General features: G+C 34.1%; 2 protein-coding genes across 4 annotated transcripts; both read right to left on the reverse strand.

The window, feature by feature from the left end:
- Positions 1 to 907: 907 nt before the first annotated feature.
- LOC105170730 (Nucleotide/sugar transporter family protein) lies at positions 908 to 4208 on the reverse strand. Its single transcript, XM_011091625.3, has 8 exons — positions 3940 to 4208; positions 3312 to 3435; positions 2885 to 3069; positions 2711 to 2778; positions 2480 to 2612; positions 2233 to 2394; positions 1872 to 2144; positions 908 to 1203 (listed from the first exon to the last, which is right to left on the reverse strand). Exons 2-8 carry the CDS (start codon positions 3430 to 3432, stop codon positions 1132 to 1134), a joined length of 1014 nt encoding a protein of 337 aa, XP_011089927.1. The 5' UTR covers positions 3433 to 3435; positions 3940 to 4208; the 3' UTR covers positions 908 to 1131.
- A 1634-nt stretch (positions 4209 to 5842) lies between these two features.
- LOC105170731 (uncharacterized) lies at positions 5843 to 17281 on the reverse strand. Of its 3 annotated transcripts, XM_011091629.3 has the most exons (15): positions 17034 to 17281; positions 16200 to 16348; positions 15988 to 16099; positions 15776 to 15895; positions 13384 to 13488; positions 12846 to 12929; positions 12638 to 12753; positions 12142 to 12243; positions 11932 to 12045; positions 11756 to 11812; positions 10080 to 10146; positions 9936 to 9989; positions 9556 to 9630; positions 7417 to 7452; positions 5843 to 6831 (listed from the first exon to the last, which is right to left on the reverse strand). In XM_011091629.3, the coding sequence occupies exons 2-15, from the start codon at positions 16220 to 16222 to the stop codon at positions 6748 to 6750; spliced, it is 1149 nt and encodes a 382-aa protein (XP_011089931.1). In that variant the 5' UTR covers positions 16223 to 16348; positions 17034 to 17281; the 3' UTR covers positions 5843 to 6747. The 3 variants fall into 3 exon arrangements, with proteins under 3 accessions (XP_011089931.1, XP_088741000.1, XP_088740999.1); XM_088884874.1 differs by having other exon boundaries at positions 9936 to 10146; positions 17087 to 17281; XM_088884873.1 differs by having other exon boundaries at positions 9936 to 10146.
- Between the last annotated feature and the right edge of the window lie 66 nt (positions 17282 to 17347).

Raw genomic sequence — 17347 nt, forward strand, 5'->3', positions numbered from 1 at the left:
GATTGTTATAATTATTAATGATTGAAATTCACTCAGAATAAAAAATTATACGAAGGTAATTGTAAATAGTAGTGGAACTGGGCAAGAACGTCTTTCTCAAAAAATAAGTTTAGAAAATTTAAATATAAAACTTAAACAATACAAATCATTAGATGCTTATTAGAAAAAGAATCCGCATCTAACTGCATTTATTTATTTATTTGTTGAGTCACATTCTTACTTGGATTTTTCATGTGAAAATAAATGTTAGATAAGTACTACCAACCTTCATTTGTAACTCGTTTTTTAGGGGACACTCCAATAGTGTAGGGCTCAATATTTCATTGTGGAGATATTGGGTTCAAAATTCATTGACAGCGTGTATGAGTGCAGTCCATGAGTGATAAAAATTATTAAAAAATAAAAAAACCTTCAACAACAACCCCCCCCCCCCCCCAGAAAAAAAAGAGGACTTGTGGAAGTTTCGACTGTGGTATTAAGAGTGTTCGGCTAAGTTTATTTAAAATAACTTATAACCTTATATGAATTATAGGATAAATTGAATTGACATTCTATAAGATCAGGTCTAATTGTTTATCTTTCGTAAAATTATAAGTATGTTTACTAATGATGTCATCATATTTACAAGTACACATCATATTTAGTGTCGAAATTTTACATAAACAACCCTTGAGGTATATTACACCAACACCCATAGCGGGTATACCTGTAATTACAAGGGACAAGAGATGTGTAATTAGACCTAATTATAGGAGCTATCAAATATTTATTCTATTTTATAAATAGAGTAAGAGCCCATCTAGGACAAACACAAAACTTATATCTTAATTTACTTTCCCTTATGTTTTTCAACTCCAAATATAAACTTCCATTACATATTTATTTTTCTCTTCAACTAGACAAAGTATTACAAATTATAATTCATTTAGTAATAAAAAGTAAAAAAATTAATGTGTATAAATTGCTACAAGAAAAAGGGGTGTCCCACACAAGATTTTATTACATGAAAAAAGAATCAACATGTTTTACACTCTTGCAACCTATATATATATATAATATTGCAAAAGAATTAAAATTAGAAATAAAGAACAAAAACTGTTTTAGTAATCAAACAGCCAGGGGCCTCTAGTTTCAGACAAGGGAGTCTTTGGATTCTTTGTCCTGATGGCTCACCAGCAGTGGTGTACTATCCCTCTCTTTGATCTGAAAAGGAAAAACAGCAAGACTTAGAATTAACAAATGATCTAAATGACCTTATGAAAAATCAAGCAAGAATTTAGTATTAAATTTAATAAATTGATTGCCCTTTTTCAATCAATCACTTGAACAATGACTGATTAATGCAATTATATATATATATATATATATTAAGGGTTATTATACTTAGACCCAATCTAAATATACAAAATTATATTTTCTCCCAAAAAATTTTGAAAATATATTTGTATCTCCTCCAATAATTCTCTGTTTATACTCGATACCCTACCGTTAGGGTTTGGATGAAATATATTGACATTAGCAAAAAAAATTTACATAAATTTTCAATTTTGTATACTTATAAGGAAAAAAATGTAATGATGTTAACATCATCCAATATCTATATATATATATATATTACATCTATCCATTTATAATTACAAAAATATACATCGCAACGTTAAATGAGGGGTAAAATTGAAAATTTATAGAAATTTTTTGCTAACGTCAGTAATTTTCGTCCAAACCCTAACAAAAGTGGATCACGTGTAAATAATAAATTTTTAGAACACGTGTAAATGTAATTTTAGAACTATTTTTAGAAAAAAAATATATAATTTCATATTTTCAGAAATAATCTAATTATATATTTGTATGTGTGTGTGACAAGTTACCTGGGACAAAGAGGAAATGTCTCCATCTTGTTTCCTTTTGGTTTCATTGGTGCAGAAGTAAGAATACAATCCCATCCCAACAATGGCAATAAGTATGCCAATGATGTTTCTTGTAGTGAAGGGATCATGCAGCAGAGTGTACCCAAATGCAAGAACAAGACATGTTTTCAGATGTCCCAAAACCTGATATGTCACTGGTGATGTCTTCCCAATCACCAAGAATGTGCTGAAGTTCACAAACACAGCTATCAAGCATGAAAGGACTATGAACCCCTGCCGGTGCAATTCAGTAACGTATTGTAAGATGTATGAACTCATAAGATTTTATGTAGCCAAACGCTCTCACATATACCGAACGTACCAGAACAATGGGAGAGTATTTGTAAGCAAAGACGTTCTGCTTAGTTAGGCACTGATCCAAGAAAGGCCCTGATACAAACAACACAGCTGCTTGGAATGGGGCTGACTGATACAGCAGCTGAGTTGACGAAACGTTCAGCCTCTTCTGTATTGTGTTTGTGAGCTGAAAATCAAGGCAAACTCCAAGTTAAGGCACCAAAAAAGGTCACCGAGTAAGAAGTAGAGAGGATTGAAGAAGTCAAGAATACAATTTGGCCAACGCAAGTCGTTATGATGGCTAGAAGCGACAGAATCGTCCCAACGAAGTTGAGCTGAAGGTCGGTCACGGATGCAATGCCGACTCCAAGCAGCAGGACTGATAGAGATAGCTTAATGTTCTGGCTGCAATTCAGAAAGGAAAGTAAGGACTTCAGTTGAGTTTTTTCCTAGATTCTTTGTGTTCAAAGAGTAGTTTGTGTTGTTAGCCATTTGTCACTAGCCTGAATTGTTTCTTGAGGAACAGAGTTTCCAACAGGACAGTGAAAGGTATTATTGCAAGTTTTGTCATCTGCACAAGAACACATTAAGACAAGCAAGCACATCAAGAAAGAACCTTGTGAAACTCGATTTTGATGGATTAGATCAGCGTAAGAGGAAAGACGGAGCGAACAAACCTGGTAGAACCCGATGGAGTTGAATCCCAAGCTGAGGTTGAGGAATCCAATGGAAACGCCGTTTAGAATGCCAAAGAGGATGACCGTCTTCATGTCGATCGGCTTGTTTTCAAAGAAATTTAAGCGCAACGCCACATGAAGACTGCAGTACGTTACCATCAAGTGCCAACTAGTAAGCGTTGTGGCTGGAAAAACATTGGATGCACACAATTAGTACAACCCTTTTATGATCCAAAGCGAACATAAACTACATTTCATTTGCAAGTATATGAATAATGAATATGTACTTTGTTTCTCAAAGCGGATGATGTCTGAAATGGACTATTACATGGATCTCGAGAAATTCTTGCATACATATGTTTTTGTGCAGTATGAAACCACAGCTTGTAGTAAAACTTGAAATCAAGAAATTAGATTGAGTTCTTACCAAATGGGAAACCAAGATTGCTCATGAGGGCCTTGTTGCAGATGACTATGGACACCGACGACGCGACGGAAAGAAACAATGCACCAATCACACCCAACTGGAAGCCTGACATCTCTCCCATCTTCTATGAAGATCACAACAGTAATCAGAGAAACATGTTAGTAGCAAATATATTTTTTTTCTTGCATATTTGTAGGTCTTTTTTGGAGATTACTCACAAATGGTATGTAATAATAATGGCAGGTTATTTGTGAATCATGTGGTTAATGATCCTGAATTCCATAAGCTGATCTTTTTCAGGTCATGCATGTTGATTAATGTATGGTATGCAAATCAATCTTTTTAAGGGAAAAAAGAAGAAGGTGAGTAAATATAGAAAGCTACAATATGCTGGAGATGGTCAGAATTTTTCATTTTTTTTATATACGTATCCATTGTGAAAATACCAAATGATGTTGATTAAATCAAATTAACATTTACATTGTACTAATATAGTATGACTCAATGTTAACGTATTATGTGGAGTTCTAATAATCAAGAAAAACACATAGACTGGCTCGTACATGACAAACGCTCGACTAACAGCAAACATGAACAAATGCAATCTTCAAGAGAGCTAGAGATAAACCTTTGAAAATGAAGTGGTGATCACTTCAACAAAAATATGTACTCCAACCCCAGAAGAGCCCTTTTTGCTCCACGAAAATCTTGAAATGGTGGCGGCGCTGGATGACGGGTGGTCAAAAGAGGTGGCGGAGCTCAAAAGGGACGGTGGTGGTGGTGGTGGTGGATGGAGCTATAGCCAGAGAGAGAGAGGGAGAGAGAGTGGTGTGTCTTGTAATAGAATGCAAAAAGATGGAGTCTTTTATTGGCTATTACCATATGGTTGGTGCTAAAATTGTTTGCTTGTTGGATTTGTCCTTAACGGCAATTATAAGCAAGGGTGGCTCATTCTTTGCTTATTTTACTTATTTAATTAAGGATATTTTGCCCATCATTAATTATTTTGAATTAAAGCATGGGATTATTACATATGTACAACCAAATATAAAAAGATTATAGGTGAGCATGTTTGCAAAGTGCCCTTAACTTGTAGATTTGCCTTACTTTTTGCTAGCGACATTGATACAAAATTAATATCAATACATTTAATTTCAATCATAATAGAGATTATATAAAGTACTATTAAAACATGCATATATTCATAATGACATGTAAACATTCTACCTCCTTAAGAAAGTATTAATAATTGAAAATTTTGATCGAAAAAAAAAAAACAATGCGATTCGTGAATTTTTTTATAAAACAGCTCACTGTCTTTAGTGATGCACACGAAGGCTGTTGTATTTAACCTGATAGATTATATATGGGTATAAACGATTCAAAAACCTATTTTAAATAGTTATATAATTTCTTTTAATGAATAATTTTAGTATGCAATATTGTTCTCTAAATTGTGGAGCATTGATGTTGCTAACTAACATTCATATAGTGTGTGTGTTTGTTTAAGAGATATAATATTTATGTCTTGGGAGAGAAGTTAGGAAGGTGAAATGAGGACTTCTTTCTGCGTAAGCAAAATGTTGACAACCCACAAAAAAGTTGAATCGTTTGGTGAGAGCTCTCATCCCTTTCATCGCTCATGAAGCTGACATCTGCTGACCCCATGTTTGTTTGTTTGTTTTTTTATTAAACGTTTCTTCTCAAGAGTTATTTTCATTTAAAATTTTAAATTAAATTTATTTAGAAGAACAAATAAACTCATAAATATTATAAAACATTTTTAAAACTTTTAATATGTTATATTTTATTTTAAAAATAAACCTTTAAAATTTATAGATAAAATTATAAAATATTGGTAAAACATTTTGTAATTAATATGATTAAACTTGAAGAAAATTATTAAAACTTCAAAAATAAGTCTGGATCTCCTTATTTTGTTTAAAAAAAGCTTATAAGTTCCTAATACTTCATTTTTGAATCTTATAAATTCCATTTCTAAAAAATTATCAAACACTTTTTGACATCTATAAGATGTTTGAAAAAGTTATAAATTCAATCACCGCATATATAATGCATGGACGGGAATTGTCCAAGTAAGCGAAGCATAGTATATATAAATTGGAGTGGGGCATGTGAGTAGGCTATAACAAAAGGAACATATTTTGGTCGCGTTAAAGGACATGAGTCCATCTCCATGTTCTATTGTCAATGTTATTTGCATAGTGATAGTGTAAAGAAACATGTCTACTCTTTTGCACCCCAATATTTATGTTTGCTCCTTTGTTCTTAATTGCACCTCTGTTATATCCGTCGTTAGAGTTCTGAACCTCTACAAGCATAGATAAATTTACCTCACCTAAAGTATGGACATTACCAATATATCAAAGAATTTAATGCTCATTTGGTACTTCACTATTCTCTTTAAGTTATTAATAGGAGCAGGATAAGACTTCACCAGTTCCAATTGAGTTCAACAAACAGAACCTTCATTTTTATAGGAAGTATGGTTATAATTTCCAGAGCTCAAAGAGAGAAAATACAATTACACTATTTTTGAAAGGGTCGTGTTATAATTGCCCCAATATTCAAATGTGGGCTTTACAATCTCAGTGTTCATTAAGAAGCCACACCTATCTTAAATATCAGAAGGGTACCAGAAGACTCAGACAATCAAGCAAGTTCTCCTACATAATAACTAGTCAATACGCCACATATGCATCTTAGAACAATATACTCCACAGATCCTTGGCTATCCAGCTACCCAATTGATAAGAGTCCCTAACAAGCAGAGTATCTTGTGAGCAGCATCTGAGCACCTCGACTCCTTCCCCAAACCCTCACAACAGCCTCAAGATAAATAGTAAGAAAGAAACATGGAAAAACAAGCTCTGTAAATATAAAATGTCAACAGGGAAAAATAACTAATTACTAATATTCTAAGCAAGCAAAATTTAATTGAATCCTATATCTACTTCTGCACAAATAAATGAAGTTCACTTTCTGCATCTAATGGTGCTTTTACATTCTCCGTAATATGGCTACCCTACAGCTGAAAAATGGGCACAACCCTCATAAAAGAATTAAGCTATTGTTGAATGACCACCTCAGCTAAACACTTAAACTATTAGAGTGGAAAATCATTTAACATTTCATATCTCTAGCACGGTCTCTCATGTCAGCTAGTAATCTTTAGCCAAGCCTAGCACGTGAAGCGTTTTTTCCTTTCTCAGTAACAGTTGAACCTAGGACCTTTTGTTGACTCTCTAGGACCATGTTGAATTAATACCTCATCTAAAAGCTTAAGCTATTAGAGAGGAGAATCATTTAATATTTAATATCTCTAACAACCATTAAACACCACTCAAGGTAATGGTAGGAATTGGAAAAAAAAAACATGTACAAATAGATCGGCATCAACTCATAGCTGACTACTCTAAAGCTGTGTGAAATATGCCTTGTCTGCAGTAGCTAAGCGATCCTGAAAAAGCGTCCACTCATTTTTGCATCTCTCTCGTACCTATGACAAAAAGAAACATATCATCAAAGCAACACAGTGGATATGTAAATACATATAATTTGTATTTGATCTCATTTTAGTTTTTTCACGATATCCTGAAAGGTTTCCTCGAGGAATGGGCTAAACTAAAATTGTATTTGAACTAGTGAGTTGCAAAGTGTGGTCAATTGAGTTTAGCAGGTCCATTTGACATTTCATTTTGAGAAAACACATTGTATTTCATCATCAAATGTAAAATACATAGAGTTACTTGTGACGGAGTATAGGTCCCTGCAAGTAGAGTAGCATTTTGGAATTATTAGCAGATCTTGTTATCTCCTTGAAACATAAATTAATTTGCAGAAATAACTCCAAACATGACCATACAATTTTTCATGGCAGCACGCAGAAAAATCTTGATGAAATTCTTTCTTGGAGAGAAGTCAAAGTTCAAGTCTCCCAAATCAATCATAAAATTTCCTTAGATAGCAGGATAAAAGTTCAATTTTGCTAAAAATTATAGCTCTAACAAGTTTGAAATCTACAGGAAGAAACAAGATTATAGCACTACAACAGACCAAGATACAAAGTACAAGATATACATACCCCTTGCCATGCAGGTCTCCCGTCCCCAACCTCTCCCTGAGGAATTCATAACATATTTGAATTTAGTGAGGCTTTTAAGTAGAAAGTCAACCACATAAAAGAAACAGGCATGGGTGAGTTGGTACTCTAGAACCACATCCAATAAGTCACAGAAAAAGAAAGTACCAACAATTGAAAATACAAAACACAGGGTATGTCTAGCATATTCAAACCTAGTTTCATTCCCCATTAAACCAGTGGTTAAGCCAAAAATGATGGAGCAGGGTTTTTAGACTCTAAAAGCTTATAAGAAGCTTTAGGTAGTACAATGTTACGCTTTAGGAAGTTTTTAGACTCATGTGAAAAATAAGTTGTTAAACTATTTAGATAAATACTTTCTAAGATATAGTCACGCTTTAGGTACATCGATAAGTTGTTAAACTATTTAGCTATAATATTTTCTAAGGACGTAGTTACGCTTTGAGTATTTTGATAAACTTATGAGTGGGTTAACCTAGACACCATTTCAAGTTTGGCTGTGCTTTAAAAATAAGTTGCTTTTTAATTATTAAATTACCTTATAAGATGTCTTCTGTGGAATTAAGTCGGCCTAAACTTGTAACTCTACAGCAACTTCTAAGATGTACAACATTTAATGAGAAGATCTTTTTCTTGAAAATTCAATTAAGTGCGAGAGAACAACCTTTCTGGAAATTGTTTTCAAGTGATCTGAATGGTAAACAGTACCATGACTGCTTCCTCCTACAAAGTTAAGGCGCCTTCAGTTAACTAGTAGGAAACTCAGAGTGCTTGCAACAGTTTAATTAAGTGTTTATTAGTTTTTTGCTACAAAAAAGCTGCAAAAAGTGATTTTGATTTAGAACTTATGCTTTTTAAGTGCTTAAATGAAGCTCATTAGCACAAAAAACATTGAGCTTCTCCATATCAATTTTTAGGTAAAATAGTACAAATTAAGTTTTTCCACGAATACTCCAACTTCAACCTTTTTTCACTTCTCACTTTTGTTCCAAACACTCGCAATTTTCACTATAGTTAAACTGACAACTTTCACAACCATTAAACTTATGACTACAAACTATTCCGACCATGAAAGCACAAGCCATTGCAAACACCCTCTCAGTAGTAGTTGGAGAACTTCAGATCTTAAGAACTTTACAATCCAGAAATTATGGCTCACTTTGGTTTAGGACAAAGTCGAAAGTTTTTGAAGTTTGAATTAACATATCAGATTTTTTTTTCTTAACCATTTTGTACCACAAAAATTGTAAAATTTATTTCACGTTAAGCTACTAATATTGTTCAATTAGATTGAAAACTGTTAACTAATTATTTGTTATTACACTTAGAATTTGAGTGATCAACCGCACCAAAGGACTACATATTTGCAGACCTGGAGAGTCACACTTCTGGGATCAATCATGAGTAAACTGTAAAAATATTAGTTTTCCATGCCCAATAGTGGATGAAGTTTCGCATGACACTCCATGGTGGTCATGGCTACAGAATGCATCTCTAAACTTTCTTGGATATAAAGTTCACTTAAATGAAAAATATTTAGTTTTCCATGCCCAGTAGTGAATTAACATATCAGATTTTTTTTTCTTAACCAAAATTTAGTTCATTTTATGCTACTAATATTGTTCAATTAGATTGAAAAATATTAACTAATTATTTGTTATTACACTTAGAATTTGTGTGATCAACCGCACCAAAGGACTACAAATTTGCAGAACGAGGACAGTCACACTTTTGGGATCAATCATGAGTAAACTGTAAAAATATTTAGTTTTCCATGCCCAGTAGTGGATGAATTTTCGCATGACACTCGATAGTGGTCATGGCTATAGAATGCATGTCTAACCTTTCCTGAATATAAAGTTCACTTAAATGAAAAATATTTAGTTTTCCATGCCCAATAGTGGATGAATTTTCACATGACATTGGATAGTGGTCATGACTACATAATGCACGTCAACACTTCCATGAATATAGGGTTCACTTAAATGAAGAGAAGAGAGAGAGAGATTAATGCAGTCTAGGAAATTTAGTATGGCTAAGAAATTAATGCACCAAAAATGTGAGAAAAAACAGAAAACTATAAGAAAAATGATTATGTGGAGTAAGTTATTGATGACTTACCTGATTTCCTAGTGATGGAATCACTTGATGCAAAATCGTCTGTGCATCAACAACACCAATTTTTTCATGGGCAGGCTGCAGATGCAACCAAAAGTGATTAGAAGAGTTTGACCGAGAATGCTATGTTAGTCCAAGAAGAAGATATGCAAATCTAAATTGAGATAAGACATCTCCTACCCATAGCTTCCTCCTCACATCTCTGAATTTATATATGCATTATTATTTTCCTTTCTTTGTGGCATTCTTTTTTTATTGTCATCTGGTTTTGTACAGGTATTCTTTATCATTTATTAAAATCAGTAAACTTTTGAGATAGACAGAGGAGGTTGATATCATAACCACCCACACACACACATGCACAGAGAGATAGAGACACTAACATCCACACATCTTCTTAGTGCAAAGTCCAATCCCCATCCATGTACCAAGTCATTCTGTAAGCACAAGATATCATGGAGAACATCATGAAAGAACAGACACAAAGAAACATGAAAAAGAAATCCAGGGTGATGCGAGACAAGTACCTGAATCAAATACCAAACACATCTCCAAGCTTCACGAGAAAATACTGGAGCCATAATTTCTACGAAGCTGAACAAAGATATAAAGAAGTAGATATTTTTCTTCTGTATTAGTGAGAAAGTATAGGATCAAAGGTATGCATCCATCAATCCTCAACAAAATGTCGCATGTAGTTAAACTTCAGTTGTTTCTTTCTTCATAAAACTCTGACATAAGGTCATGATGTTAAATGCACACACTATGTTGTTTAGTTGTAAATTATTACCCCCCCCCCCCTCTAAGAATCATAATTGACGGTCGTTAGTAAACCCTGTATAGTCTCGTAATTTATCCTTTGCAATTACATTATTTTGTAAAGATAAAATTAGCACCACTAACAATCCCATTTTAAATAATGCTGCTCATCCCTTCTTTCACGTAGTTAGTTTACAGATCTGGAAATTAACTTACTGGTGGAGTGAGGGTGGGCGTGCTAGATAGGGGGAGGGTTGTTCCCGGTAGTGGTGGGGTAAGGGAGGCACCAGTCTGAATGGGGTGGGTTATTTATTCTGAGGTTAGTTGGAAGGTAGCGGTTGGGATGAGAGTGGTATGTGCTAGAGGAAAAAGGAACACGAGAAGAAAGGAAAGGAAAAGAAAAGGGAATAGATATAATATACACAAACTTTCTATTTATATTTGTAAAACAAAAATCATTAATCATGTTACCGCATCTCAACGTACATAATCTCAAAATTTCTAAACAAATGTGTGGCTCTATTAGAAAGTATGTGATTTACATTTATGGTAAAATATAAATTTTTACATTTTGTGTTAATTTAATTATTCAACGTTTAAATAATTATAAATAAACAATTATAATTGATTTCTTTATTTGTGAAAAATATCAACATTTACACTCTCTTTGTGATTTATTGCTACAGCTATACCCATATGAATGTCTAATTGTGGAACTCAAGGTGTATTTTCGTCAAAAAGAATGTTTTCAAAAAATAGTTGAAGGGTCAAATAGATAATATACTATTTTGACCTGTTGATGACCACATTTTCATTGATCTGATAAGGTTCTAGGTAAACATTTGTGAATGTCAAAGATGCTCATTATTAACTATTGATAGATGTTTTGCGAGTTTAAACAAACTTCAAGGGAGGTAGTTGTCATGACCCTAACTTTTAATATGATCACCTTTTTTAATTTTTTACTTATTTGTCTGCTACATGTTATGTTCAGGAGATATCTTGAATGTACTTGCCGCTTCACGTTCTATTTTGCACCTTCTACTAGCATGCCATGTATCAGATAGATTCATTTATTTCTGATCCACTTAGATTTCACTCAGCCAAGCACTCGCACAGCAAGACAAACAATATTTGCTGCATAATCAACAACATATGTGTAGCAAATAACATAAAACGAGGAAGCACACCAAATTAAAAAAAAAAATGGTTCAAAATACCATTAAGAGCCCTCCTTAATACCACCCTTATTAAACAATGGAGACGATTCCTGAGCACTTTCTTTATCAAACAATAATCCCCTTAGATAGAAACATGCTGTGAAATATTTGAGTTGTTGGTATTACCCATGAAGTCAGGCCACACATGTATGCCTACATTGTTAAAAATGTACATGCAGAAACACACATAGAGGTAGATCTATGTAGTGGGAGAGAGTATTTACCCAGCACATGGGGGCAGATATGGATCACTGCACCACCCAGGGCGCTCCTCTGTATCCCTGTTTATCAACATCCACGCATTCGCAGATCAGAAATATGCAAAGGCATTTATGTTTTTATTCTTTTTCTAGGGGTAAGGGAGGTATGAGGATGAGGATTGTTGATCAGTAAAACCTACTTGTGAACTTCTCTGTTATCTTTTTTCTTTGTCATTAGCCATGTCAGTCCACTGTTGGGTTCAAGCGCAGGTTGAGAAATCTCTAAACCATGTTTCTTAACCAATTCAATATACCTAGCATGTAGAGAAAGTACCAGATAGAGGTAAAATCATTATACAACAGAAAATACAGGCCTGAAAGCATTGGGGAGTACGGGAAATGATTATTACTTCTCAGCATCAAAGTGTTCAACTCCAAGATCTTCATCCCAAATGAAAATATAATCATAAGGAACTACAACATCTGGATGCAGAAACCTCTTGGCATACCACCTAAGGTCATCAAAAGTGGAAAGAGTTATCTTTACGCTCCAAAAAAAGACTTCTCAAAACTTGAGACTCATTATTCTGTCAGAAACCTAAAACCACTGAACAAGTTTGAACTTAGGACATATTGATCTTGAGCTTTAGCACTCACAGAAACCTCTTTTGGTTTTCTTCTTATCATGTTAAATGAACATTCTCGTTGAAGTTTGTGAAATACCAAATTGTTTATATCAAGTTTCAACCTCATTAAAGCACATCCAAAAACTTATGTTTAATAACTGTGATAAACTTAGTCAACATTAGGCCACAATCCTTTCATAACACACCTCAAAACATCAGCTACACAAGGCATAGAATAATCAAAGAAGGCCACAAGCTGCCAAAACCTGCTAAATATTACCACTTTGTTTGTTTTCTAGCACTGATATGTATGGCACGCCGTGACCACTCAAGTTGCTCCCATTCACTTGTCCGGCCATCATAATGAAAAAGCAGAATTTGAAAATCCTCAGAAAACTACAATATAAACCAAAAGTTAGTTTTACTGCAATGGAACTCTATGAAAAGGAAATCAATTTATCGCACAATGAAATTCTAAACTGGCTAACCTTCTTCACAGCTGCATCAATGTGGTTCTTTTGATTAATACCAACTGTAAATGTTACTAGGTACTTCGGCTTCTTTCTCAGATCCTGAAAGTTTTCCCAGTATGTCACTGTAAGCATACTCCAGTTCATATCTCATGAGAAATATATTCAGCCTTTAATGCTGCAGATATATGCTAAAAACCCTCCTACCGGCTATCGCATGAAACTAATGAACCAAATTGTAAAAATGAATAAGAAAGTAGATCGAGTGAAGGTAATGGGCGAAAGCAATCATTGCTGGTCAAATTTAACCTATTTCACAATCACAAAACGATCATAATGAACAAATACTTCAATAAAAAATATTGAAGCAGCCTAAATGTAATAAAAGTATACATATTGGGATAAATAAATAATAAACATGTACTTGAGCATATGCGAATCTGATAAACTATTGTATATTACTGGAGAGCCAGACTTTACCATCAAACAAAAAGATAGCAAAAACACAAAATATTCAGATCCAGAGCTATCAACATTTACTTGCTCCGGACCTTACCTCACTTGGGTTACCCCATAATCTTCGCAGATAAAAATCTGATTCTGAGACTATAATTCCCGGTGGTAAAGATTCTGCACCACGGGGATTTGTAGGAAGATAGATCTGAAATCCAAAAATTCCAAAAACAATAATTAAAGAAAAAAGAAAAAAAGGTAGAAATTAGTTTGGATGTTACACGGATGCCAACGTCAAACAGAACGGAGTACAATGCACTAATCACAATTTCACGCCAACTCAATCAGGAAATACTTAATTAAGAAAGATATGAGGCACCTAGTCACCTACTAAGTTTCCCTAATCAGGAGAAGCATGCAATAAAGTTATTTGATAATTCGCTGGAAATCACAAAAACAGCATGGAACAAAATACAAAACATAGAACCTGAGCTAAAACCCTCTGAAACCCCTGAATTGTTGTTTCATAAATGACCAATGGACTTAAAGGTCACGTAACCTAGATTGGCCAAATAAAAAATCATATGAATCCAACTGAGAACACTGACGTGCTGGACAAAGATATTTTTCTTTCCCTTCTTCAATGATAATGTATGAAAAAGAAAACAATATAAATCGTAATGTGAACATTAATCTCACGTTTATTAAGGCCTACGACAATAAGTCTGCCATCTGGATGAAATTGATTCATTTAACTATAGTGATTACTAATGCAATGCGACAATACATTCTTACTTTGCAAATGTTGGTCTCCATATGGACGTACCTTTTTCTTCAAAAGAATAAGTATTGTTGTTGAGGCACAGATTCTAGTCCTAATAAGGAATATGGATTTCATATCAGAACTATGGCTCTTACATTCTCTTATTGACTGCTTTCTGACAGTGAACTTTAAAGATCACTTTAATCAGTCTCATCAACAATCTCCAATTGATCTGTCTCATACTGGATCTTAGGATGTGTTTTTAAAACCATAATGCCTCGTGCAGCATAAACATGCAATAAGTGTATTGTTCACAAAGCTAATACAAGTCTAACTAATAATCTCTACTCAATTTGCCCCATTCTAGTACAAAGGCATTAAGTTAAAAAAGACCCAACACACATAAAGGTGATTGGTCAAGATCAAAGACATGGGTGAGAGAAAATGCCGTACCAACTGGACAGCTCCAAAAGCCATTTAAACAAAGACCATAATTTGGATAACAAAATAAATTAAATTCACGGAAGGAATGTTTGGAATTATTTTATGAGGTCTTCTTTGGGAGAAAAAAGGCAAAGGAATCATCATTTGGGATAAGCTTTATTTGTCTCTTGAGTTAGGATTTTCATTCAGTTTCTTTTTGGAATCTTAAGTCATGGGTATCAGACCTAATTACTTACCAAATAGAATAAAAGATCTTTTCCTGGCAAGAGAGTCTCTGTAATATTCTTAAACAAAATTTATAAGATCAATTGATCGATTTTCCAAATAGATTTTAAGCTTCTATGGGAATGTAAAAGCAATTACAAACCCTTGGATAAGATCAGGAATTTCTTGGCACACCTAGGTTCCTTCATCACTATTCTTTTATGTTCTTTCTTTCCCACATTTATGTCACTTAATCTTCCTCATAAGGATTATATATACAACAACCATGCTCCTTGTTCCCATTAAAAAGAACAAAAAGTGGCCTTCGGATCTTGAAGTACTACTATTCAAGAAGTGTCTGTTACCCTTAACATCATCGAAACAACATCACAAAGGTTGTCCTACAGTAGCCCTAAATAGGAGGTCATTCCTTGTTTCCACGATGCATTTGTAATCCATATTCGTGCCATAAAGTATGTTTAAGTGACAGTAAATCCTGGAGCAAAGCAGTTAAGAACGGCCCATTTTCTGTCAATCATACATTAGAAGGAGATAGTTTGACAGAAACTTTCTCTATATGACCTTGTAATCTTCCGAAAAATAAAATATTCACAAAATAGTGGTTCATTATAAAGATTTAATGAATTGAAAGGAGAGGGAAACATGCAAACAGGCACCTTTCAGTTTATGCTGTGAGTGAAAGAACAGAGGAAATCAGAAGGTAGGATGCATTAATTCTCCTTTCTTTTTAACACTGTCATCATGCAATGATCTGTTTGCATACTATTTGTCAGGCTTTATTTAATGCACCCTCTTGTCAAGCCAGGGAGGCAACAATGCAGGCTGTCTAAGTGATTATCCATGCACCTTATCAAGGAGCCAAGAGTTACAAATGAAAAAGCTTTTACATCATAGCTCAATAAGAATTAAATAATGATGTCCCTAATATACATTCTCTAGTATTTACAGCACAAAAATGAACTAAAGGAAATCAATCATCATTTTGTTGTCAAGATAACAGAAGCGTTCAGAGTTCCAAATAAAGCGATAAAAATAACAAATTATATACAAGCAAAAGAAGTACCTTAGGTGTTGGAGGGGTATCATTCAAAACACGATCTTCAGGATAAGTACGCGTCAATGTAGGAAGATCATCACTAAAGGCTACATTGGCAGATGGCATTAAACTTGAAGGTAAATTGATCTGTCAGCAAAAGAAAAAATTAGAGTAATAATATAATAAAGGTAATGGATAATAGATATAATTGACAAGCAATGACACAGTTCAAATCATACCTTACTTAAGGAAACAGAAGGGAATGAAACACCCATAAAGTACCCTAAGAGCATTCCCATGATGGTTGTTACAATGATCCGGACAATGTCGTTTGACTTCTTTAAAAACCCACTACATACATTAGAAAAAATAAATAAAAATTGAGCATGCCATCAATCAGGGCCAGGATACAATTTCAGTTTGTAAAACAAAAGGTCCAGAGCCTACAAACCTCCGATGCAAGGTCCCCATCATGATGTAAAAAGTTGCTCAATTCAAAGTCACACACTAGGCAGAAACCAATTTCTTGAGCAACTCTAGGAGAACTTATGGCATCTGCCACTTCACAAATCTTGAATTTGAAGCGACACAATAGAAATCCTATAGAATACATATAGAAGCCGTTAAATTTGTGTAGCACAAAGATTTATTCAATACTTGAACTTCATAGTCTCATCTTATCAACCAATTACAACTCCTTTTGATGAACTTCTTCGAACAAACGAAGCAACTAAGAAAGCACCCCATTGCAAATTTTGGAACTATTACAAATAATTCCAATCCCCCATCTAACAACTCCTTTGGCTGGTGACACCGCAAAATAAAATGAACTCAAACCACCAAAAATTGGAAAACCAAATAACTCAAGACTTTCCGCCGAAATCAGAAAACCAAAAAACAGTTTCTTAGAATTTTGATTTGCCATGATAATTCCCAAAACTCGTGCTCGGCATTGAAAAAAATTATATATCCACGCTCAAAGCTAATCAAACTGGGGATTTCCGATTTCCCAGTATCATCTCAAATTGTCATGTAAAGAAGTGATTAAGAAATACATAATCTTAAACTCAAGGGGGAATAACGGAAGCATAAAGTACAAAATGAAGCGTCCCAATGAGCTAGCTTATTAATAAAACACACCGAAACTGCACCAGGAAGACCTTTCAGAATTCCACCTCATTCCTGAACGATCGATCAATGGGAGATTCCGGAATATACGAATACATACGAAATAAAAGACCAAAAACAATATTCGACAAAAATAATTCAAAGATAAAATGTCGACCTTGAAATCCATAGAGATGCAGAGAGCGATGACACTAGGGTTTCAGAGCTTACGAATTTCGCCAGGCGATTGGATTGCTTAAGAGAGGGGAGAGAAGGGTCTTTGTGTTCGTAAGAGATCAAAAAATGCTTGAGCATGACATTGTTGCCGGAGAAAATAAACTGAAAAAACCGTCTGCCTTTCCTTAGTTTTACCCTTTTTCACACCGCTGTCAAAACTTCTTTTTCTGTAGGGTGAATGAATTTCACTTCGCCCCTTCAATTATATGAACTAACGGTCTCGCATCTTCTATGCGTGTTTTAAATATTTAAAAT

Source organism: Sesamum indicum, linkage group LG9 (assembly GCF_026168435.1).
Source record: "Sesamum indicum cultivar Baizhima isolate 11 linkage group LG9, ASM2616843v1, whole genome shotgun sequence".
In the NCBI taxonomy this organism is placed as follows: domain Eukaryota; kingdom Viridiplantae; phylum Streptophyta; class Magnoliopsida; order Lamiales; family Pedaliaceae; genus Sesamum; species Sesamum indicum.

Coding starts and splice junctions, on each gene's coding strand:
- LOC105170730 (XM_011091625.3), bottom strand. CDS start 3,432: ATGGGAGAGATGTCAGGCTTCCAGTTGGGTGTGATTGGTGCATTGTTT. Junction 2,779..2,884: donor ACTCCATCGGGTTCTACCAG/GTTTGTTCGCTC, acceptor GTTCTTGTGCAG/ATGACAAAACTTGCAATAAT. Junction 1,204..1,871: donor ACATTTCCTCTTTGTCCCAG/GTAACTTGTCAC, acceptor TTTCCTTTTCAG/ATCAAAGAGAGGGATAGTAC.
- LOC105170731 (XM_088884874.1), bottom strand. CDS start 16,222: ATGATGGGGACCTTGCATCGGAG. Junction 16,100..16,199: donor ATGGGGACCTTGCATCGGAG/GTTTGTAGGCTC, acceptor TAATGTATGTAG/TGGGTTTTTAAAGAAGTCAA. Junction 11,813..11,931: donor GATAACAGAGAAGTTCACAA/GTAGGTTTTACT, acceptor GTTGATAAACAG/GGATACAGAGGAGCGCCCTG.